This window comes from Lissotriton vulgaris, chromosome 4_1, assembly GCF_964263255.1.
Source record: "Lissotriton vulgaris chromosome 4_1, aLisVul1.2, whole genome shotgun sequence".
Lineage (NCBI taxonomy): Eukaryota > Metazoa > Chordata > Amphibia > Caudata > Salamandridae > Lissotriton > Lissotriton vulgaris.
This window is the reverse complement of record NC_141691.1, coordinates 340,514,003-340,539,649: the sequence shown is the minus strand read 5'-3', so window position 1 is coordinate 340,539,649 and position 25,647 is coordinate 340,514,003. Positions and strand designations below refer to the sequence as shown.

Here is a 25,647-nt window from a genome sequence, read left to right as displayed (position 1 = left end):
TCATCTTGGACTCCTCTCTCTCTATGAACAAACAAGTCAACGCCGTTTCATCATCTTGCTTCAACATTCTTCGCATGCTCAAAAAAACATTTCGCTGGATCCCCACCGAAACCAGAAAAACGGTCACACATGCACTGGTTACAAGCCGCCTGGACTACGGAAACACCCTATACGCCGGTATCACCGCAAAACTCCAGAAAAAACTCCAACGAATCCAGAACGCATCAGCTAGACTCATACTAGACATCCCGCGTAAAGACCACATCTCCAGTCACCTGAAAAATCTCCACTGGCTCCCCGTCAATAAGAGGATTACTTTCCGCCTCCTAACCCACGCACACAAAGCACTTTACAAACTTGGACCCGAATGCCTCAACACACGACTTTCCTTCTACACCCCCTCCCGCCAACTACGTTCCACCAACCAAGCGCTTGCTACCATACCTCGCATCAATAAAACCACCATGGGAGGTAGATCCTTCTCCTACCTCGCAGCTAAAACATGGAACTCACTCCCCACTCACCTTCGTCTCACTCAGAACCACCTAGCATTCAGAAAGCAACTTAAAACTTGGATATTCGACAAGTAATTCCCCACCCTTCTTCAAGCGCCTTGAGACCCTCCGGGTATGTAGCGCGCTATATAAATCTTTTTGACTTGACTTGACTTGACTGTTTATGGATCTATGTGGGGAGGCTAGGTATAGTAAAATATCATCTGCATAAAGGAGTTTCCGGTCTTCCTGACCCTCTGCCCATTTCAGGCCCCTCACCATGACATCGCGACGGATCCAGGCGGCCAACGGTTCCAACTTCAAGGAAAATATTAGTGGGGACAGAGGACAGCCCTGACAGGTTCCCCTCTGCAGCATGAATGTCCGTAAGGTATAGTTATTGACTCTCACTCGGCCCTTGATATCTGTGTATAGTAGTTTTACCCAGTCTAAGAATTTCGGACCAAATCCCATCTTCGCCAAGACTTCGAATAGGTACGGCCATTCTATAGAGTCAAACGCCATGGAGGTATCTAATGACAGCACTACTGCGTCCTCTTCCAAGAATTCTCTACGTGCCAGGACATTATGGAGATGGCGAATATTGAGTGCTGTATTTCTCTCTGGCATAAACCCAGATTGGTCAGGGTGTACTAAGGAGGAGATAACAGTAACCAGCCTAGTGGCGAGAACTTTAGCTAGGATTGTGGCTTCTACATTAATTAATGAGATCGGTCTGTATGACCGCAATCATGGACGCCACCCGTTGGTCACTAGGCAGTATCCCTTGCTCATAGCTTTCATTGTACACAGCCCGCAGATGGGGGCGATATGGGAGGCAGTAACTTTTAAGAATTCAATAAGAGTTCCATTGGGCCCCATGGCTTTCCCCGAGCAGATTTGGCTTATGGCCTTTTTGATCTCGTCATCTGTCAAGTCACCCTTGATCCAGCGCTCCTACTAAAATTCTGTATAAATGATGTCACTATCTACCACCAAACTTACCAATCAATACCAGGCCCATAAAATAACAGAGCAGCTGAATCATGAGGCGAATGAATCTGATATGTTGTTTGAACTATCTACATTAAACAAGACCAGCTTGTCATTTTAAAAGTTTATTCAAACATATTCAAGAAAACTTAGGTTATGGAACTTTATCAAGCAAGCATTAGGAAAAGTCATAAAGAAAGTTTATTCAGCATTTATAAAGAGAGCTTAATTCAGGAAAATATTATTCATTAGCAGAAATAAGTGAAAAAGAGCATTTCCAAACCATAACTAATTCTCTGTCTCTACCCTCATCGCCTGAAAACAAAGTCTTTTAAAGTCACCTTTCCTTACGTGTATTAATCGAACAGCAGAACACGTCCCTCTGGAATCAAGAAGCGTAAACCAAAAATCTGCTCCTTGAGCTAATTCTTATACCCTAAAACTAAAGCTAAACTAACTATTTTCACATTCCAACAACTGAATTCTGGCTCCCCATTGGCTGAACCACCTCACGCCACAGTAAATTGTGCCATCTTCCACCTCAAGTCCAGGCTTTTACACAAAGCCATTGTTCATGCACAGAGTCCTGGCAGCACTTCCTTAGGCTGCTACATTTTGTAGCAAAGATTGTTCATGTAGTGCACAAAAATGCTGCGACTCACATTCCTGGCCTTGAGCCTGTCCGTTCTGAGCTTCTCGTGGCACATTAGCAAACCTCTCCACAGAATCGCCTTTTGCAGTTCTTTTCAAACCTTTTCACAATAAAAGTTCATAGGCTTCTCATCCTTTTCAAAATAAGTTTTTCTCATGTGGCTTTTCATCAGTAGGCCTCTTTTCAGAAAGCATCAATTTTCTGCGCCACTTTTGCTTGCGTCACTGCGCCACTTTTAGCTTGCGTCACTTTTTCAGAAAATTATTATTTAAACAAACACAAAACAATAATTAATTCAGGAAATGAAAGTCATTCTGTTTCCAACCTTCATAGCTAATGTTAACCCATTAGTATAAGTCACCTAGCAGAAGCACACAGAAAAGCAGCACATTTAAAATCTATCATTCTTCATAATGTCCAGCAGGATTCTTCATATATCTGAAAAAGATAAACAGACACAACATAGACAAAAGCACATATGAAATGAGCACATGCCATTAATTAGTCAGCTGCATTAATGTTGACAAAGACAATAGGACAGACAAAACAACATTAAAACATACTTGCAAATGCAACATAAAGCACATTAGTCCTGTATAATGATGTGGAATTTTACTCTAAATTGGTTTAATACAACAAACCATGCAATAACTCATTAATATGTTAATTCAAGTTATGAGAGTTTTATATCACGAGCCAGAATAAAATCATTTCTGAAGCTCGCCCCATCAACTCCCTCATCTGGTGATTTCAAAATCACCAAACAAAATCCCAAAATTTTACTTAAAAATTGTATCTATTGAACAAGTTTCAGGCTTACTCAGGATTAGTATTTACACTCTAATTTCATCTATATTTCTGCAACTTTCATATTGAGTATTGAGTCTTACATCCTACTAATTCTATATCCTTTACCCTTTCTTTATTCAGCTAAGTTGGATCCTTCCCACCTTTGAATCCCCAACCCCCCAGTGAATTTAGGTATATACATTTTGAATTGCACCAATAAAACAAATATCAATCTGAGTATTATAAAACAAAACAAAAAACAAAAAGTAAATTTTTGAATTTTTTTTGAAAAATTAGTATATACCCTCCAGGTCCACTCTATCAGTCTCAGAGAGAGTTAGTGTGTCACTGTCGGAGAGGAATTGATGAGATTCCTCCGCAGTGTACATAGTGGAAGGAGAGTAAATCCGCTCTAGATGATCCGCAAAAGTCTCCGCTATAACCTTGGGATGTGTTATAGTCCTACAATTGGACGCATTTAGACTTGACACCCATCTCTCTCCCTGTTCTCTCTTTTCTAACGCGGCTAGTGTTTTTTCCAGCCCTATCTCCCGGTTCATGCAATCGGTGCTGCCATCATATGTTCCCTTGTTTTGATCTTATATTCATTTTGTTTTAGAGTAAGGCGGTGCAGCGTATCTTCTGATGGCGTAGCAATACTATCTAATTCCAGTTTTTGAAGCTCATCTTCCAGTTGGGCTAACTGGCGATGCTTTTTTTGGATGTATCCCATCTTTAGGGACAGGGTTTGGCCCTTTAGGACCACTTTAAAGGCTTCCCATAGAATTTGTGCTGATGTTACCAAGCCAACATTTTCGTTGAAGTAGTTACAAGTTTGTTGATAAAGTTCTGTTTTTATATCTGCAATTTTTAGTAGCCACGGGTTTAGAACTATAGTGGATCGTGGCTGCCGCTCCTTGTGTGTAAGTTCGACTAGTACCGGGGAGTGGTCTGAGATGCCTCTCAGCAAAACACGAGGGTTATAAAAATTACCAATGGAGGCTGCGTGTGTTAAAAAATAGTCAATACGGGATGAGCTCTTGTGTGCATTAGAATAATATGTGTATTGGATGTCATTTGGTTTAAATGTTTGCCATATATCTGTGAGACCCATAGGTGTAGTGAAGTCTTTCATGTGCACATTAGGACGTGTCCCTGCCTGCCGGGGGTATCTATCTAAGGTGTCATCCATGGTCATGTTGTAGTCCCCTCCCAGGACCAGTATGCCCACTGGAAGATCAGTCAATATTTTGCCAAGAGTTGTTGGTGCTTCCAACCAATGCAGGGGGTAAGGATAGTGAAATGACGTTAAGCGCCCTGCCTTTCCACTGGGACTCCAGGACAGCAAATCTGCCCCCAGGGTCTGCCCGTACCCCGGGATCCAGTAGTATACTCCGCATGGACCAGGAGCTTATAGCCCCACCTTGTTAGGGCTTTACCTTTGTTGCCAGTCATGTGCGTCTTTTGCAACAACACTATGTCCGGAGCTTATCTTTTCAGGTATTGTTGGACAATTCCCCTTTTAATTTTATCACCCATACCATTTACGTTCCAGGTAAGTATGGCGATCAATGAGTCTAATCTATCCCCCATCATCCGATGTTTAGGCAGTGAAAGTGCGATCATTTAACAAAAACATAAGCATAGTGGTCCCTTCTATTAGTACAACCAGTGCATGACCTGGTTTGTCTTCCCAGTAAGTGAAATCAGTTGTGAAATCTGTACGTGATACTATGTAGACACTACATTGTGAATTAAACATTACTTGAAACAATAAACACCCATCTCTCCACCCCCTCTCCTTCCCCCTTCCTGCCCCCCCCCCTGCCCGTGGATTTAGAACTACCCACTCCCCAACTAGGCAGAGTACCTCTCCCCCTCCCAAAAATACAGAAAGGTGCGGGTTAGTGGTCTCCTCACCCCGCTCATAGCTATTAATATTATACCCACAGTTTCTTAACTCCCAGCCCTGCGTGTGCAGGAGTGAGATAGCACATATCATAGGTGGGTTACTCCGACATTAACAGTTCTATAGCAATTCTCTTTAGGACCTTTCAGTCAATAATGTCATAGGAACGTTCTCACCAATGTCGCGGAGCAGGCAGGGACATAGAATGTTCTGCAGTCTTCATCACATGTAGAATTGCGTCCCCTACACTTTAGCTAGTTGTCCTTTGCGCTAACAGAACCATCTTCTGTTTGAGTCCCACCACTGTCTCTGTGCATCATTGGTCTGGTGTTCCGATCTCAACGGTGGCCTCTGACTCCGCGCCATCCCTCTAGCCATTCCCACCTGTCCTCCGGCTAAGTGAAAAACCACGTCTTTCCATCTGATTCCACTTTAAGGTTCACTGTAAACAACATGGCGTACTTTACTTCTCGGTCCTGAAGTTCTTTCTTTACTGCCTGAAAACTCCGCCTTTGGGCCTGGACTTTGGCCGTGAAGTCTGGAAAGAACGTGATTTCGCTGTTCTCCACCTTTAGTGGGGGCCAGATTGTGCCGTTTGGAGAATGATGTCTCTGTCCCTGTATTTAAAGACGCAGGCTATAAGTGGTCTCGAAGGGGCGCCCGGCTTCAGCCTGCCTCCTGGTACTCTGTGTGCTCTTTCAATGGAGAAATAATTGGAGAGATTTTTGGGCTGTAGATGTTTAACTATTAGATCTTCGACATACAGGTCCGCTGCCGGCCCTTTAGCCCGCTCTGGCACTCCTAAAATTCGTATATTGTTTCTTCGGGCCCTTCCTTCATAGTCATCCAGTTGTCGCGCCATCCTCGCGTGTTGGCTTTGAAGTTTGGCAACTTGGGTCTGTAGTTTTGCCGTGTCAATGCAGGTTCTTTTTAATCCCTAGTTTCTCCTCCTTTGTCACTGTTTCCGGATCTTTCTTTTCCTTCTTCCTTCTCCTTTTCTGCCTTTTTCTTTCACTATGTGTGTCAAAGCCTGATGAGAACAAATAAGTCTAGGTCCCGAAAAATGAGTGCAGGTACCCACCAAATCATTACTTGCAACCCAGCCAAAAATAAGCACTGTATATTTAGATCAAAAATGGCGTGTGGCAGCATACTCTCAGTTTCTCCTCCTATGTTTGTCACCATGCCCAAAACGATAATGCACTTGCGGGGCTGCGAAAGGGAGTACACTGCTGGTATTTGAGCAAATGTTTCCCATTGCAGTCTGGAAAATGCAATTCATCATAATTTCAATAACTCAATTGTAAGAAAATGTTCAGTTAGTGCAGCCAGTACTTGTATTTTTGAGCATTCCTGGACATGTGTTTCTGGATGATTGCCCTTCTTCAGCAGGAAGTGGCATGTCTCTGTGGGGGGTGGGGGGGGGGGGGGTAAAGGGTGCTTCAAAGGCTTTCTGTATTTCTTCAGGTCAGTACCACTCCAAAGCATTTTTGATAGCTCCAGACATGAGGAAAATCCACCTCGTTTTCCAGGCTGCTCGTGATGAGGGCCCTAGCGTGTATCACATCATTAAATAGGGTAATCTGTCTGAGCTGCATATGGTCAAAAGCTAATGATCCAATCCTCAGCTTTATTGCAAAATTCAAATAGACCGTAACTGCTAGTGCAGTTTATATATGTGACGTGTATGCACACCTATGTAATATTCTGAAAGTGAGAATTTGCTCAAAATGTCGCAGAACGAGCAAACATCAGCTTACACTGTTTACACTTGGGCAGTCATACTGGGGGTGTTTTACCGATAATGTTCTATGTGCATAACATTTCTTTCATATACATTTTGCTGTACTTGCTGTTCTCACTGGCAGCCTACTTCTGATAGCATTGACAATTATTTTAGGCATATTTGTACCTTGCTTGGGAAATAACTTTGCATGTCCTTCCTAAAGCAAAAAAGATAGATGCATGTGCATAAAAATACATCTTATTTTAATTGTGAGTGTGTTCATTGTGTCTGTGGCCGCCAAAGTAAGCTAATCAAACTGTACATGGATGAAAACACAGCACATAACCACTTTCAGTTATGGGGAACTTTTCCACTTTATATGTGCACAGTGTAAAACAGTGTTCTTGCCCTAGTTTCATACCACTCCATTAAAGCCAATATGGCAGCAACTGTGCACTGGTAGTTTAAAATGCAGTTCAAAATAGCACACATTCCTAAAAGTGGAAATTCACCCTGTTAATATTTATTTGAAATATTCTTGAACAGTGTTGCTTATGTTACCATATGCAACCAGACTTCTTCACGTAGTGCAAAAGCCACTAAATGAACTGCTATTAAATATGTTGCCTGTTGGCCACAACATGTGCCAGCCAATTTCAAACCAATGCACCAGTGTTAAAATGCAAACACAGACAATAAGACAACAATCAATGGCATGAATTTGGGTAAGCGTAGATATATATTTATTGTTTGATCAATAGCATGATCATACACAGCATAAAATCTCATAGTACACAATATATGTATATATATTTTTTAAACAGTAGTTTAAAATAGCATATACCTCGCCGGACGAATCAGCATTTAAGACAGGGTTACAGTTATTGTTTTTGCCATAAAAAACAGAGATGTCGGTTAAAAAGACATACGTATTAAAACAATCTATCCCCAGCCTTTCCTTACTGTCCCGCTGAACAACTTTACAAACTACTTGCCCTGCTTTTTAAATGATCCTGCATCACAATGTTATTTTACAACTTTAGGTCTCCTTCACCAGGCATAGAGCAGATATCTTGATATTGTAAAAACAAGCCACCTTGTCGTGTCTTACCTAAGTATCGGTAAAGCATCAGAGGGCGTGAAAAAGAGAGTAGTCGGCAAGCCAGGATAATCCATGTTTTTCTTAAGTTTGCATAGGTAGGACAGAAGAAAATAAAATATTCTAAAGTCTCTGGGGTAGAGTGACAGGATGTCCACAAAGGAGATATAGTAACATTTGCCCAGCTATTTTTCATTGCATTCAATGGGAGAATCCCTGTTTGACATTTAAAAAAAGCAGAAGTTAACACATTAGCTGCGTCGAACGTTCAGCACCCAGTGCTGAACGTTCGAATAACGAGCACTGGCCCGTCGGCCAACTGTCGTTCGCAGCACTGGGGAGGTAGCGTTGTCGTCGGCCATTGGCCGACGGCAGCGCCTAAGGTGTGAAAGTGCCTCGTGCCCTAACATCGATACAAGGAGAATCAACAAAATCCCAGTACCTTTTTTTTTACACGGGGACCATTTTTTTGTGATAGACTGCGGATCCTCCCACATTCTACCCATGCCAAGTCTAAAAAGCCACTCCCTAACCTTGTTAAACCAGGGCAATCGCCCTGTGTGTCTTTAAAGAATTAGTAATTCCTCCACTGCATCCTTTATAAGGGTGGGCGTAGTTCGCGAAGTAGCGCTACGCGAAGCTATGCGAAGTGCACTTCGCACTACACAAACTTCACGTAGCACTACGCGAGCTGCATAGTAGCATGTTCGCACTGTGCAAGATGCGTTTTCAATGATTGCACAGTGCGAACAAGCATCCGGCACTTTGCAATAATTGAAAACGGCATCTTGCACAGTGCGAGCTGTCGTTTTCTGCTGCTCGAGTAGATTTTTACTCGAGCGGCAGCTTTCTCAACGCAAACTGGTAGTTTCTCATTGCGAGCAGTCGCGAGCATGCGCAACCACTCGCAATGAGAAACCTGACCTCCCCGCGTTGAGAATCTCGCTGGGATGTCATTTTGCTTGCTCGCGGTCGCGAACATGACGTTGAGGACCGCGAACAAGCAAAAAATGACCTCTGCACTACGCGTGTTCGCACTGTGCTACGTACAGCTCGCGTAGTGCAAAGTTGTGCAAACTTCGCAAACTATGCCAGCGTAGCGTAGTGCTTCGCCCAGGGTTAATCCTTTACAGGGATCTGGGTGTTACTGGTCCAAAGTCTGACCCAAAACATTAACACTTTGAGGACTGTAAAATGTGTGATAGGCTTTAGACTGAGGTCAAAGCATAGGGGTAGTATGGGCGTGTTCGTTGGTAGGTTAAGGATTGCCCTTAAAAATGTGTTTTCCGCCACTTCTAGCTGTTTCAAATGCTCCAGCCTCCACAATTTTGCCCCATAAAGGGCCACACCTAATCCTTTTGCCTGATGTATTTTAAGGATGGGGGAGATTGGGCGGCAGACTGAGTGTTTTACCCTCTTTACTATTGCACTGTCCACAGGCTGAAGTGTCAGTAGACTCTTCTGAATTTGGGGCGACCATGCTAAATTGTCACTAATTCTGCCTCCTAGGTAGTCGAAAGTCTTGACCTGTTCTAGGAATTTAGTACTCAACTTCAGTTTCCCCTTGGTGGATTTATAGGGATTAAAAACCATAAACTTTGTTTTTTAAGAGTTAATCTCAATGCCCGATCTTTGCATGCTTCTGTGAACGTAGATAACACATTCTGAATGCCCATTGGGGTTCTGGAAATGAGCAGTGTATTGTCTGCAAATAGCAAAGAGGGTATAAGGCTACCAGCTAGTCTAGGTGGGTCACCTCCACAATCATAAAGTTCGCTTAGGAGCCCATTCATATACAGAGAGAACAGGGTTGGGGCAAGCTCACAACCCTGTCGCACCCCCTTACAGACTACTATGTTGTTGGAAAGACTACCATTAGAGTTCCACCTAACCTTAGCGTAAGTACCTTGGTGTAAACGAACCAATAATTTAAGTAGTTCACATGGGAGTCCTAAGTCTCTAAGTCTCAAAGTTTATTACGGTTAATGGAATCAAATGCAGTTTTAAGGGCCATAAATACGACATATAGATGACCTTTCCTGATCTTCACTTCTTTCCAGATAAGCAGCAGGAATCAAAACACTTGATCTAGGGTGCTCTTAGATCCTTAAAACCCGCTTGCAGATGTGAGATAGTATTGTTTTCCTTTATCCAGTTTTGGGGACGTAACAAGACGACTTTACACAAGACTTTCTGGGAGACATCTATAAGGCTTATTGGCCTATAATTTGAGGGGTCTCCTTTATCTTCTTTTTTAAATATGGGAAATGTTTCACCGCCCATCCAGGTTGAAGGAATTTCCCCTCCCCCCCCCCCCCCTCGCAGAATGGCATTAAAAACTGTTTGAAGCAGTGGACCCCGGAAGTTAGGCTCTGCTTTGTACAGATCTCCAGGGAGTCTATCCAGACCTGGAGCTTTACCACTCCGGAGTAGGCTAATTGCTGTTACTATTTCCTGTAAGGAAAAACCAACAGCATATTCCTGTATAGGCGCTGAAATACATTCCCCAGCCGCTACCACTGCCTCCTCCTCTGGTTCAATGGCAGCGCTGGTGAATAGTTTCTGGAAGTATTCTTCTCAGACATGTGATTGTATATAAAAGTAATCTTCACTGACTTGCTTGATTGAATCCTTTGGCAAAAGGTGCCGGAAAAGCTGGCAATCTTTCTGTTTTGAAGCCTCAGCTAGGGTGTGCCCGTTCTTAGCCTCCCAACTCCTTTTTGTCACATCCTGAGCCCTCTTATACATCCTCCTACTACTTTTGATGTCATTTGGTATCCCTTGTTTTACTGCCACTGTTAAATTGCTTCTGGCTAGTCTACAATCCTCATTATACCACGGGGCGATTTTCCGTTTGGGCTTGTTAGAGTTGCAGTTTACAAAAATAGGGTTTTATACTATTTATTAGTTGTTGGAAGCTAGACATAATAAAGCCATTGCTTTTGTCAGGATCACTAAGTACCATGAGGGTCTGAGCCTCTTCTTTATAGATCTTAGAAAGTAATTTCCCATCGGACGCAATCTTGGACCATTTGACTCTCCTGTTGTTATTTGTGGTAACAACAGGGGCCATTACTTGGTGAGTTTGGCTGTTTGAGATAGGGAGGCCAATTAGTCCCACGAGAACGGCATTATGATCACTGTCCTTGCGGTTTTGGACACTCATATCCTTGATATAGGGCCAAAGATCCAGGTCCACCATATTGTAATCGATCCTACTTCTAACAATCCCCCTCTTAAAAGTGAACTTAGCTTCCTCATCTGAGGGTGTCCGCCCATTTCATGCGCGCACCCCATGGGCTAAAGTAAAAGACAATACTTGCTGCCCGACCTTGGAACATCTTTTAATGGCAGGTATCTGGAGCTTATTTACACCCCTAGCTTGCTCTTCCTCCTGTACTGATTCCTGTACAAAATCTACTGGCTCATAGGTCATATTAAAGTCGCAGCTATGATGAGATCATATTTTTTGCTACAAGAATCAAGGAAGTTGGAAACGTAGATGCAATATATTTGGACTGAACTCCTCATTTTCCCTTTACTGTATTTCAAACAAGTTAACAATCTAGTTATAGAGTTATTTGTCAGTATTGGGGTATTATACAGCAGGGCTTTGATGCCAGTCTCAAATGTATGTCCCAATATAGCTTGGAAATGGAAACCTGCCTGTAAGTTTATACTCTTAGGGGAAGAGATCAGTTAGGGCGTAAAACAAGTAGAGTTGACTTCACAGTCATGGATGTATGATGGGTAGTCTGGGCACAACCTTGCATTTGGGTAGGCTCTTCAGACTGTGTAGTGAAAACCTTACTAAACTAATTTATTCTGAACTGAACTAAAATGAAGGCAGTGATGAGCCCAACGATGCCTGGAATACAACCCTCAAACACAACAGAAACAGGGTGAAACACTGTACCACAAAGGTTACGGGAAAAGGAGGATCAATTAGCCCAAAAAAAATAACATGAGGAAATGCAAGAAACAAAACAAACAAGAGGGAGGCAAAGCTGAGTGCAAATTGATACAAGCAGGAACCTTGCAACACATAAATCTTGACCAGTAGTTGATGACTGACTCTGTCTTGATAACCCCAGTATCTTTCTCCTCACTTCTTCCTCCCTGACCTGTGTTCCAGTAGCGTCTGGTGTCCAATAAAAATGGTGGAGCAGCGCAGGGGCAGTAACAAAGAAACAAAAAAAACAAGCAAAACAAAACTCTTACCTGATGCTCTGCATTCTTCTCCTCAGTGCTTTTCTGCTCCTCTGGGCACAGTTTCCCAGTCTCCCCTGCACCCAATCCTGACGCTGCTCTCACGATGAGAGCAGCATCAGGATTGGGCGGAGCCCACTGGTTTTGCACTCCATCGAGAGCTTGTAGTTTGGGGCTGCTCGTTTCTCCACCCACCAAGGCAGCTGGGTTGGAGAAAAGTCATTGCATATGACGGTTTGGCCATCCCAAGACGGCCGGCCCAACCGTCATTCACGCTGACAGCAGTGCCCAACACTCCCCTTCCCCTACTGCAGTGCTGTGACCCCGCTCACAAGACTCAGCTGGACTAAAAATAAAATGATACTTATTTCATTTTTCATCTGCCTCTGCGGGGAGGGAGGAGACACTACTCTGCCATAGCGGAGGAGCCACCGCTGCTGTGTTCCACCTCTAATCCTGCACAGCCTCCACAGGTCCATGCTCCACATCTTCCACTCTCCTTCCGATGTTCTAACATTGCAACGGCTGTACTTCACTAGTAACATACTTGGTACACGTGTAGTAGATGGCAGCAGGCCATGTCATGATGGAGAGTAAATCCTACACTAAACTTGAGATTCCATTTCTACATCAATAATCCACAATGCATGCTAAATATGTAAGGGGATCCTCATAATAACATTGCCTAGCAGAACACCATCTGCACTATACTCAATACAGCATGAACTAAAAATACATTCTCCTTCCCAAGTAATTGGAGATAGAGTTTCTCATTGTGAAGGAAAGCAGAAACGTGTTGTTTCTTGTGCCATTTCCATAAAACTATGTAAGGTGTATCAAATTCCACCACAGCATGATAACTGCTAGAGTGACTGTTTGCATTTGCCCGGATCTGCCTGGAGAGACAAGTGCCTATATTTGTGTTAGCAATATCTGCATTCACAGTTCAATACCCTGAGACCTTAATTGAGGTGCATCTTCTTAGTACCATCATGCGAGTTACTGTCTTGTTAACTTTTACCTTATGTAGTCCTCTCTGATCTGCAAAAAACTGAAAAAAGGGGGGGCAGTGACTTTTGAGAGGAAGGACAGAGTGATATCTCCACTCTGCATCAAAAAATTAACAACTCCAGCTTTCCATCACTCCAGACAAGGTGTACACTGTATCCTAATGGTCCCTTGATAGATTAAAAAATGAACAGTTATTTGAAAGCGGTGGGCAGACTATCGAGGCCTGGACCTAGACCCACCATTGGAGGAGGAGGTTGTACAGTTAATCTGACAGTCTTATAACCTATGTTATGGCGAACATTGTAAGGCGCATAGCACGGCACGGACGGAGTAGGCAGCAGCACGCATGGGAGGGGGGGGAGTTGAAGGTGGGCGGAAAAGGGCGGGGGGGTTTTCTCGCGGATCTATGACGTTACAACGCGAAATATTACAACGCACTCTGTTACAACGCAGGATCCATTACATCGCATGGCATTACAACGCATGACATTACATAGCAGATGCTATTACAACGCATGCCATTACAATGTAAGTATAGGTAAGTATATTACTTTTAAAAAAAATGTAATTAATTTAAATTTAATTTATTAAATAAATTAAATTATTTTTAAATAATTATTTTGTACATATATTACTTTAAGTTTATTTAAAAAAGAACTATTAATAACAAAGAACTATTTTAAAAAAATAATAAAATTATTAAAATTAATTTTTAAAATAAATTAAAAGATTTATTTTAAAACTAAACCCTACAAATACCCCTGTACCCCAAAACCCAAACCCAGCCCTGAAACCTAAAAATACCCCTGTACCCCAAAACCCAAATCCAGCCCTAAAACCTAAAAATACACCTGTACCCCAAAACCCAAACCCAGCCCTTAAACCTAAAAATACCCCTGTACCCCAAAACCCATACCCAGCCCTGAAACCTAAAAAGACAACTGTACCCCAAAACCCAAACCCAGCCCAGAAACCTTAAAATACCCCTGTACCCCAAAACCCAAACCCAGCCCTGAAACCTAAAAATACCCCTGTACCCCAAAACCCAAACCCAACCCTGAAACCTAAAAATACCCCTGTACCCCAAAACCCAAACCCAACCCTGAAACCTAAAAATACCCCTGTACCCCAAAACCCAAACCCAGTCCTAAAACCTAAAAATACCCCTATACCCCAAAACCCAAACCCAGCCCTGAAACCTAAAAATACCCAAACACCCCAAAACATATACCTCAGTACCCCAAAACATATACTCCTGTACTCATACTTATTTTTAAGAATTACTCTAATTAATATATTTAATTTATAATATAAAAAAACATAAATTAATATATTTATGTATTATTAATATTAATTAAATTAATTAAATAATATTAAATAACATTTAAAAAAAATTATATACTTACCTATACTTACGTTGTAATAACATGCGTTGTAATAGCATCTGCTATGTAATGTCATACGTTGTAAAGGCATGCGATGTAATGGATCCAGCGTTCTAAAAGTTGCGTTGTAATAGAAGTGCGTTGTAAAAGTTGCGATGGAACGGTTGTTTCCCTTTTCTTGCACAACTGGACATTTCTTTGTTTGACTATTCTACTGATTAATCGCCTAAAAAAATGTTTGCATGTTGCAGTCATTGATCATTTGCTCTAGTGATTGTCTCTGGTGCTCAGAGAATTACTTGATGTATTTCTACCATGCAACTAATAAAATCTGTTTAAAAAAAAAAAAAATGAACAGTTGTCCCTCCAGCATAGGGGCTTGTATTAAAGTGTATGGGTGATACTACATCACAAAATAGGAGTAGTGTTAATTATTGACATAAAGTTTGTACAAAAAAGTATAATAAGCACCTCTTCTACATCCTAAGTCAGAGACTGAAGTGTACTATCGACTGAATATCACCTCATCATTGGCATTTTCTTAAAGGTTCACGGCATAGACCTTAACTCAAAAGATACTATGGACAGTGGCCAACACAACTGTTTTCAACTTTTTTAATGAAATTACTCCTTGTATCAAAGAAAAAAGGTCCTCCTAAAAGTCTGAAAGTTTAATATTCACATTCTAAGTCAACAATGAACTCGAAGAAAAATGTTAAATGTGTCCGTAGCATCCAAAACCAAATTTAATCAAATGTGCTCTTGATGCAACTTGTTCAGAGTACAAAGTAACAGAAAGCAAACACGTGTCATTGCCAATGGAAGCTTATGGCAATTTCACCAGGGAAAGAGGATCAAACTGTCACCCAAATAGTATACACTGCACCCCGTTGCCACCAGATGAAGACTTAGCAGGGGTCAAATGAGGTTTAAACGATGAGTCTTTTATAGGCCATCGAAACTCCTTTTGTGCCGGAGTCAGAATGCTTGTAGTTCACGAAATACTTTTTTTTCGCTGGCATTTGGTGACACCCTGTTGATGATGCTGTTGGTGCACAAGTAGTGTTACCGTGGTGTACACTGGGACCGGTAAATGGTTTAGATTTTCAAATGTAGTGCATTGTAAAGTTCAAAGTCATTTATGTCATTACTATTGCTGCCACATTCCTTAAATTGCCTTCACTGTAGAGACGTCTGCAGTTCTAAGCTGTATGCTTTCATCCTATAACAGCTGCGATGAAACAACATTGCTGGATTTATTTTTATCGGGTTGTATTTTTCGTTTTTCTTTCAGGATATGCATCTTCATAAATTCTTCCATCACTGTCAGGCCGTTCAGTCAGGAAATACCCATGTTCCTGGAGAACTCGTGAAACATCTAAAGGTGTGTTGTATATATATCTAAAAATATATATATTTAGATTGTCATTGCTTTTGAAGCTTCTACAATTTAATAACAAGTACACTTTCAGGTAGTTAAGTTATTTAATATACATTTTTGTGATGATAGCATTATCGTTAGAGAAATTAAGGATGGAACTGTAATTTTTGGATTGTAATACTGAGAAACAATAAATTACGTTGTTTCTATTTTACTCTTATACTTCGGGGAGCCTTAAACATCTAACCGAATAGCACAAAATAAGCAAAAGGAACAAGTAGGACACATTTTTTTAAATGTTTTTTTTTTATTGTGTTTATCATGCAAAAATAACAGCACATTACAATGTACGAAGAGCCCTTCGCCTACAACCCTTCTCGGGCCGGCAGTGGGCTGCCTCGCCACAATCATGACACGTACATGTAGCAAGCAGAAGGACCTATAGATCAAGGTTTAGGTCTCGGCAGCAATACGGACCAAGCAGGACTACCCCCGCCTGCTAATCCTATCTGCGTTGCGGTGTGCACTGCGTGTATATAAACAAAACTGTACATTTTATCATTTTCTCCCAACCGAAACCCCAACCCTTGAACCCCCCCACCCCACAACTGGTCCCATGTTTGTGCTTCTCGTGTTTGGTAGTGTGCGTCCCGGTGACGTGTCATGGCTCGTGCCACTCGCAACCTCCCAGCAATCTAGAGGGTGTCTCCTAATGTCTCACACAGGTAGGGGTGTGATGGCTTCTCCCACCCAGAGACATACTATAGTGTAGTGTAAAGCCCTATCCAGGCTCCATGTGCGGGTCACTTTCTTGGTCTTCCCCCTCCCCCTCCAAGGATACATCCTCGTCTATTCTGGAGGTTAGGTAAGTCTGGTATAGCCCCCAAAAGTTCTTGGGTCGGCTTCGGGGCGGGAGGAGCTCGCTGTATGCGTCTGCTTGAGTGTTGCAGTATTTCATGTCGCCAGTCCACCTCTTCAGTGTAGGAAGGGGGCCCCTCATCCAGCACAGTGCCACTACCCGTTTTGCAAGGAGCATGCCCATGCTCACCAGTTTCCTCACCGAGATGGGTATCTCCTTTGTGTATCCCATCAGAGCGAGGGCCGGGTTAAGTGTCAAGTCCAGCTCCACTATATTGCTAATTTCTGCAAAGACGCAGGCCCAGAACTTCTGAACTCCCGGGCACCACCAGGCTAAATGCAGGAAGTCCGCCACTGGGGCATGACATCTCTCACAGCGTGGCGTGTCACGTAGGCCGTACCTGTGCAATCGTTCCGGCGTGTGGTACACCCGCTGCAAGAATTTAAAGTGGATCAAACGGTGCCGCCCGTTCAGGGAAATGCGCCTGGAGGCCGCACAGCAGTACCCCCACATGCCGTCGTCAATTTGAGTCCCTAGATCAGTCTGCCAGGCTAGTCGCGCCCTAGTGTAGTGTAGTGCCGTGTACTCATGACCTATCCTATAAAGCCTAGAAATCAGTTTCTTCGGGTTCTCAGTATCTATGATGTATACTAGTTCCGGGACTTCAGGAGGTTCTTCCAGGTCGGGGCCCAATTGATCCAGCAGCGCACTTCTCACCCTATGATACTGGAAACGTTGAAGCACTGAGGTACGCTCCCCCCCGTGCGCAAGCTGTTCCCACGTCTTCACCTTCCCTTGCACAAAGAGGTCACCCATGGTGCGTGCGCCTAATTCGTTGAGGGCCTTGTATACACCAGGTTCCGTCAATGTCGGGAGCCATAGCGCCCATTGTATCGGCATGTTGGATGCGTACATCAGTACCTTGTCCTGCCGTTGCAATATAGAATGCCAGGCATGGTTAGTGGACAGGAGGGAGTCCAGCACTCCCACTCTGCGGTCCTTGGGACCGCATATGGTCGCTGGAAGTGGGGTGGGGTCCGCGAACAGCCGCTCCAGGATCACATGCGGGATGTCCCGGTCACCATGAATCCAGGTGTGGAGATGGGAGGCCTGCGCAATCCTGTAGTAGCGCTCCAGGTCTGGAGCAGCCAGGCCTCCTTGCTCGTATGGCAATTGTAGTACCTTCCATTGCACTCTAGGTTGCTTTCCAGCCCACGCCAGTCTCACCAGTAATTTGTTCATAGTCGCAAAGAAAGCTTTCGAAAGGACCATCGGGAGGTTAATGAAGAGAAACAGAAATCTCGGGAGAATTACCATTTTCATCATAGCTATTCTGCCCATCAGCGACAGCGGAAGCTTAATCCAAAGCTCCACGTCGTCTATGAGTTTACTGTAGGCAACCCCGTAGTTCTCCCTCATCATAATGTCAGGATCTGTGTGGAGCATGATGCCCAAATACCTCACCGGTTCTGTGGACCATTGGAGCGGGTAATCCATCTCGAAAGGCTCGGTGATAGGGGTCAGCGGGAAGGCTACTGATTTTGACCAGTTGACCTTTAGTCCCGAGAGTGCGTCAAACCTCACCACTTCCCTCAAGACCGAAGACAAATTATTGGCCCGGTCTCTGATGTACAACAGAGTGTCATCCGCGTACGTGGATATGCCAATCTTGTAAGTAGGGTAGCTGATGGCTTCATAGGAGTGGTATTCCCGAATCGCGCACGCCAGTGGCTCCGCCACCAGTGCATACAGTAGCGGGGAGAGGGGGCACCCCTGTCTCGTGCCTCTGCTAATGGTGATCAGCTTCGAGACTGCGTCCCCCAGCCTGATCCTTGCCGTGGGCATATGGTAAAGCGCGCCCAGGAGTTGGAGGAATAGATCCCCCAGTCCCAGCCTCTTCAGCACTTTACGCATGAAAGGCCACTCCACAGAGTCAAAGGCCTTCTCCATATCGAGGAAGACCGCCATGGCTTTAGTATCATGCCTAGTGTGCTGCATGGCCCCCGTGATAGTGCGGATGTTGTTAGTGAGGTTCCTAGCTGGGATAAACCCTGCCTGCTCCGGGGCTACCAACTCCGGGGCCACCAGTGCCAGTCTGGTCGCCAGGACCTTAGCATAAAGCTTAGCGTCTACATTTAGAAGGGAAAGGGGGCGGTATGAACTTGGAAGATCAGGAGGCTTGCCTGGCTTCAATATCGTGACGATGAGCGCCTCTCTCATCGAGGGCGGCATAGCGCCGTACTCGCATATCTCGTCAAAGAGGGTGGAGAGGTAAGGCAACAGCTTGTCCTTGTACGCCTTATAGAATGCCACCGTCAGTCCATCTATCCCGGGCGCACTTTCGGACCTCATGGTGTCTAGCGCGTCCGATATTTCCTCACGGAGTATAGGGGACATCAGGAATTCCCTCTGCCAGTTCTCGAGGAACGGCATTTTGATATAGTCTAAATAGTTGTCAATTTGGTCTTCCACCCCAGTGATCTTGGTAGTATATAGGTCCTCATAAAATCTCCGAAATTCTGCTAGAATGTCATCCTCCGTAATGACCCTCTCCACCCCTGGAGTTTGCAGTTCCGGGACTGTCTGTCTGCGCCTGGTGCCCTTCATTATCCTAGCTAGCAGTGCTCCAGGACGTTCTCCCTCTCCATAAGTGCGCGCTGTCGCGTACTTTCCTAGATGTCTAACCTCTCTATCCGCCTCCTCGTGAAACTCTTTCAGTAGGCCTTGCAAGGACCCATCCCCGAGTGGCGTCGGGTCCAGTAGCTGGCGGCGTTCACAGTCCGCGATCTTCCCCTCAAGATACTTAAGCCTGTTTCTAATAGCTTTGAGGACACTGGAGTGTTTTGCCATGACTACCCCCCTGACGTACACCCAGACTGTCCCAAAACTGGCCACGGAGCCTACGTTAGTGGCAAAGAAGGTATCTATGTCCTCCCCCAGGTCAGCCCTAAACGCCTCATCTAGTAGTGAGTAAGGCGGGAAGCGCCACGTGAACGGAGGGATCCTCTGCTTGGGAGTATTCAGTACCAGCACTACTGGGGAGTGGTCCGACAGGGTGCGGGGGAGCACCCTGCAGCCCCTAATCATGGGGAGCAGTGTGTGTGTGGACAGCCAGTAATCTATTCTGGTATAGATGTTATGGTACGCAGAGTAGTGTGTGTATCCCCCCTTGTCGTTGTGCCTATCTCTCCAAACGTCTACCAGCCCTAGTCGCAACATTTCAGCCTGCATCTGTAGAGCGGCTGCCGCCGGGCGCCGGGGGGGGCCCGCCGACCTATCCAGCTCTGCGCTAAATGTGAAGTTGAAGTCTCCCCCCCAAAGCATTCTATCAGCGGGGCATTCAGCACAGTGGTCCGCCACTGCCGCATAGAAGTCAGGGGAATCATAGTTCGGGCCATAGACGTTCATGACTAGTATGTCGTGGCCCTTGCCTACGCACCTGTTCAACACAAACCTTCCTTCCGGGTCCGCTTTCAGTAGTGTGAGAGATAACTTGGATTTCGGGTTGACCCATGTGAGAACCCCCCTTGCGTGTGTGGTGAAGCCCGCGTAAGTGGCGTTTCCCTGAAGCCCCCTATGCGTGAGCATCTTACTGGTGTCGGGCAAGTGAGTTTCCTGCAAAAGCGCCAGGTCTATGTGGTGTCGGAGTAGGTACTGCAGCACCTTGCGGAGTTTTCGGTAATCATTTAACCCCCTCACGTTCCATGTGACAGCCTTGAGAGTCTCTGTGTCACTCAGTAAGTCATCATGTGATGCATCAACCATAGTCTCTAAAGAAGCACATCAATGTCAAAGCCCTGCCATTCACCACCCCCCTCCGTCCGTAGCATCTGCCTACGCCCTCCAAGGTACACAACATTTCAGAGCACAGTTTGGACCCCCCCCCGAACAGTTCTGAACCCATAACCCCCATCTCCCCCACCACCCACAGTCAACCAACCCCAACCTGGTGTGACCGAGTCCCCCAACTCTCGCTTCCCCCCGCCTCCCACAGTCAACCAACCCCCAACCTGGTGTGACCGAAGTCCCAGTGCCCCTCCCCCCACCCACACTCAAACCCATGCAACAATTCCCCATACCAGCTCGATCCGAGCCGTAACCGCAGTATGCGCTGGGGCAGAGGTAGCCTGTGTAGTCCTTTTGTCGTCCTCTTCCCTACCAGGACTATCAAACAGTGCCCTTCAGCTTGCCCCTTCGCCAGCGCCCCGTTAACAAAATTTAGCAGTGTCTGCAAAGCTCCACAGTTCACCAATGTGTGTGAGTCCTCACCCCTCCACCCCCCCACACCCAGATTCTCCATTACCCTCCTGTGTCTCGCATTTGGGAGCCAAGTCCCGCCTAGGGCAGTTCCAGCAGTGCAAGCGCAGCTCCCCGGCGGCCCCAGTTCAAAACACACAGATCTCACCCACAGTTCAACGTGCAATAGTCTAGGGCCTGTAGCAGGGCGCACCGAGCGGCTATCTCCCATTAGTCCGACGAGGGGAATCGGGGGTGCTGAAGCGATCAGTGATTCTTATTGCACTGCTTACCGCCCTCTGTTCCTCAGTCTTGATCCTCGAGGTCCCCATTGCAGTTCTGCTCCGCCGTGTGTGGTCTCGGACTCCCCCGGGAATCTTTCATCCAAACCTTCAGGGATTTTTGCAGTTCTTTGGGATCCGTGAAGAAATGCGAGTGCCCCTGCCTGTTGATGCGTAGTCTCGCTGGGTATAACATGGCGTAGTCCAGGCCCAGGTCTCTGAGTTGCTGTTTGTACGGAACAAATCTCCGTCTCTCTTCCTGGACCTTCGAAGTGAAGTCAGGGTATAGCGATATGTCCATTCCCTCGTACTGTAGTTTGCCCTTTTCACGGGCCGCTCTGAGGGCAGCGTCTCTATCCCTGTAATTTAACAATTTCGCTATAATCGGCCTAGGGTGGCGCCCGGGGGAGGCCTTGGACCGAGGGTGCGATGGGCGCGTTCCACTATAAACATTGGCGAGAAGGTGTCGTCCCCTAGCATCGTCTTCAGGAGCTTTTCAATAAACAGTTCCATTTTGCCCGTTTGGGTCGACTCGGCCACACCCGTAACGCGGATGTTGGAGCGCCGGGAACGCGCCTCCAAGTCCTCCGACTTCTCCTGGATGACCTGAAGTAATCTACCAAATTGTTTACGGTCAGAATCCCACTCGGTTTGCGCCTCCTCCGCCTCAGTGAGTCGGCGTTCCGCCATGTCCAGCCTCTCCGCGTGCTTGTCCACTCTTTCCGTCATACGGTCCATCCGATATGCCAGTGCATCAATCTTGCTTCCAATGGCCGACATACCCTCCTGCAGCCCTTTCTCCATAGTGGTAAGCATCTCTTTTATCTCGGCACACAGTGAGGGACTCTGGTCACTAGCCGTGCTTGGAGACTGGGCAGCCGGTTGTTCTGGGTCCTTCTGCCTTCGCTGCTCAAACGTCAGCTTCGTTTGCGTCCGGTCTCCCTTGCCCATTGTGAAGTTTTAGGGGAGGCAGTGGCCCTCTCTGGGGGGGGCCTCACTGTATGCCGGAGCACTGTGCGTGCACCCTCGTTGACTGCGAGTGGCTTCAGTGGTGCTGTAGTCAGGGCTGCGTAGGGAGTGCGACCTGCTGGGGCTCGGTGTCACCACTTATGCCCGTGGGTGACTTCAGGTATGGCCGGTAGATCGCCCTCCAGTCCCCCCAATATGGCCCAGGGCGGTAAAAGAAGTCCGTTCTCGTGGGGGGGGGTCCTCTGCCCTCCGGAGGCTGCTAGCTCCCACAACAAAGCCCAGCTCTCCTCAGCTGTGGGGATGCCTGTCCATCTGGGGCCCGGGCCGATCCTACCTTCGGGGTGCTCCGCGGTCGCCACCTGGTCCGCAACCAGCCCAGCAGTCGCACCGGTGCCTCCCCCGCAGCCCCCGTCGGCTCTCAGGTGTGTTTTAGCACCTCCGGTGCGTGGTTCCGAAGCGTGGGGTAGCCGGCGGGCCAGCCTTCGCCAGGCTTCGTCAGACCCCCAGCCGTCCGCTCGCTGCTGCCGCACGTCGGGTGACGTCGCTCGGCCTCACCAGTTAGGAAAGGCCGGGGATTCGGGCCTGGTCCGGCGTCTGTAGGGTAGTCGGGCAAAGTAAGGTTCCCCTAGCCCGTTTTCCGCCCAAATTGCAGCCGGAGATTCGTTAGGGATAGGGGGGACGATGTCCGCTGGTTTTGCGTGTGTGACACTGCTATAAGAGGATCTATGCCGGATAGGTGTCGGCGCTGGCTCGGAGCTTCGCTCTTACGCGTCCGCCATTGACGCCGGCTAGCTCCGCCCCCCCAAGTAGGACACATTTCAAATCAAAGTAGGAGATTATTGGTGAAGCTCTCCTTCCGTGAAATGTCTCCGAATATTTGGACAGATTGTGAGTGAATGAAATAATTTAATAGTTCACAGTCTGTTAAGCAAGCTGGGCTCTCTTCAAATTCCACAGTCTCAGGCCTTTGACAGCAGATTAGAGCTATCCCTCAGGTTAGACAGATCTTACATATTCAGATAGCAGATGAACTGCTCAATTTATGGGGATCTTAACTGTTCAGACAGCAGTGTCTTCCACTAGCAGACATCGATCTTAAAGGCCCAAGTTTTTAATACCAGTGCCATCCTTCATGGTGTTGGAGGATGTAGTGCCGGTATTGACTGGGTCTTTGCATCTGGGGTGTTTGGACAAAATATCGAATAAAAAATATTGTGATACAAAAATATCCTGTCAAGAATATTGGGATATCAAAACATATTGGCAACAAGAATAGCGTAGGTAAAAATTTCATTTTAAGTGGTGTTTTAATATAATTGCAAAAAATATCGATTTAGAAAATATCATTGCATATAATATCATTTGTATGTGTTTTTCTAATGCAATTAATTTAGCGTGTTTGATTCTATTTGTTCATTATTTTGTTTGCGTGAAATTGTTAACATTTGGCTTTTAAGTTGTATTAATATATAAAAAGAATAATGGATTAATATATTTTTTTGACATCTGGATATTGGGCTTTTAGGGATAAGGGTGGGGAGTTTTTAAAAAGTGGCTATTTAAATGTAAATGTAAGGAGTGGGAATAGTAAATGTCACCATGTTACATGCTTAATTTGTAAACAAATAAGTGCCAGGGCTCTTGTCAGGAGACCACTACAGCTTCTATCACACATTGCCCCTGCCATAACAATTCAGACTATTTTAGGGCCCCAAACCTATAAGAATGGCTTGGGCAGCAGGTAATAGTATTTTTTTATGTAAATTAAATTAATGATTAACTGTTGTTGATGGTATCCTCCAAATTAGCCAAACAGCGCCACTTTGTGGCAGACTGTCACAAGCGCCGGTGTTGACAATAAAGTGTCAGTGCTGAGCACCGGAACCCACAGACTCAATCAACCCCTACCCTTTTAGTGTACCGTGCCTTCATCAAATTGGCATCGATTGAAGTGGTAATGGTAAATATTGCCCCTTTAGTATCCAACACCTTCTGTAGATTGTTATATATATGAGCGGCAATGGTAAATGTCACCGTTTTAGAGTCCAACAACTTCCCTAAATAGATTTGATTGCAGAGGGAATAGTAAATGTAACCCCTTTAGAATCCAAATCCTTCTTCATATTGGTATAGATCGGAGTAGGAATAGTAAATGTTGCCCATTTAGTGTCGAGCACCTTTCCCAAATAGGTATAGATTGGAGTGGGAATAGTAAATGTCATCCCTTCAGTGTCCAACACCTTCCCCAAATTGTGGGAATAGTGAATGTAACCCCTTTAGTGCCCAACATCTTTTCCAAATTGATATAGATTGGAGTGGGAAGAGTAGATTTCACCCCTTTACTGTCCAACAACTTCCACAAATTGGTTTAGAATGGAGTGGGAATAGTAAATGCCACCCTTTTAGTGTCCAACACCTTCCCCAAATTGGTTGAGATTGGAGTGGGAAAAGTAAATGTAACCCCTTTATTGTCGAACACTTCCTTCAAAATGGTTTACGTTCAAGTGTGATTATTTCGTTTTATAATTTTAGTGTGAAATCCTTTGTTTATTTTGTATTTGTATGCAGGTGAAATAGTTAAGGTTATTTAATTAGTAGTGTTGGTGTTTAGAAATGTTATAGAAAATAGTTGGAAGTTTGTAATAAATAATTGTATTAATTACATATTTTATAGAATACAGACATGTAGCACATTTTTCTAATTCTATTTCTTTTCAAAATGTATTTAATGTATATTTTTCGCATTTTAAACGTATACATGTCAACTTAAAAATAAACATTTATATATTGATAAATAAATAAAACAAATTAATGTTTTTATGATTTTACTTTATTATTAAATAAAAAATGTAAGTCATATTTAAATAGTATTTTATGTTGTATATTTTCCATTGTTTAAATTTTAACATTTCTTAAATCGTTTTGTATACACATTTTCAACATCAGTTTAACATACTTTTTTTCAGTATATATTCAATATTTTATATATTTTATTCTGTCATTTTATGCATACTTTATAAATTGGTAAAATGTTTACAACTATTTTTGACATTTAGTATATGTTTAATTACATTTAGCATTTTATAAAACATTTCTAAAGTGTTTCCTATTCATTTTAATGGGGTGATAGTCTTTTTTGTTGTTTCCTTTAGCAGTTTTTTTTTACCACTACCTTCTATTTTGTAGTTTGTTTGTGTATTTGTTTTCTATTTTCCGGGATCAGGGTTCATTCTGAGCAACTGATTGTCAAAGATCACTAATGGGGTAGTCTGCATATATAAATATTTTCTAAAACTGAAATTCCTCTACCTCTTTTAACCCCATTGTTAGGCTACATTTTGAGGTAAGGAAACTGAGCTAGTGCTATCAAGTTTTAAGAAGAGACATCAAACACCATCAAAGTTATTAGAAAATCCAAAAAAAGAATTGCCTTTAGCTGCTTCATACTTCTAGATAAGTTGCATGTTCCAATGAAAAGACGTTTCCTTACATTTGATAGTGATTTTGGGGCGGTGACATTACAATGCATTAACAATAATGCATAATAGTTATAGCAATACATGTACTACTACAAGGAGGGATGTTACTAAAAGGAAAATTCGAAAGCATTATAATGACAATACATTTAAGGATTGTAATTGTATTTTAGTTATA

General features: G+C 44.5%; 1 protein-coding gene across 5 annotated transcripts in view; it reads left to right on the top strand.

The window, feature by feature from the left end:
* Positions 1 to 25,647, top strand: part of DOCK11 (dedicator of cytokinesis 11) — a 1,133,414-nt gene that overhangs the window by 505,471 nt on the left and 602,296 nt on the right. For all 5 annotated transcript variants that reach the window (XM_086918718.1, XM_086918717.1, XM_086918722.1 and 2 more), the window contains one exon: positions 15,562 to 15,651. In XM_086918718.1, coding sequence (XP_086774844.1) covers positions 15,562 to 15,651 — 90 coding nt within the window. The remainder of the gene's footprint in view (positions 1 to 15,561; positions 15,652 to 25,647) is intronic.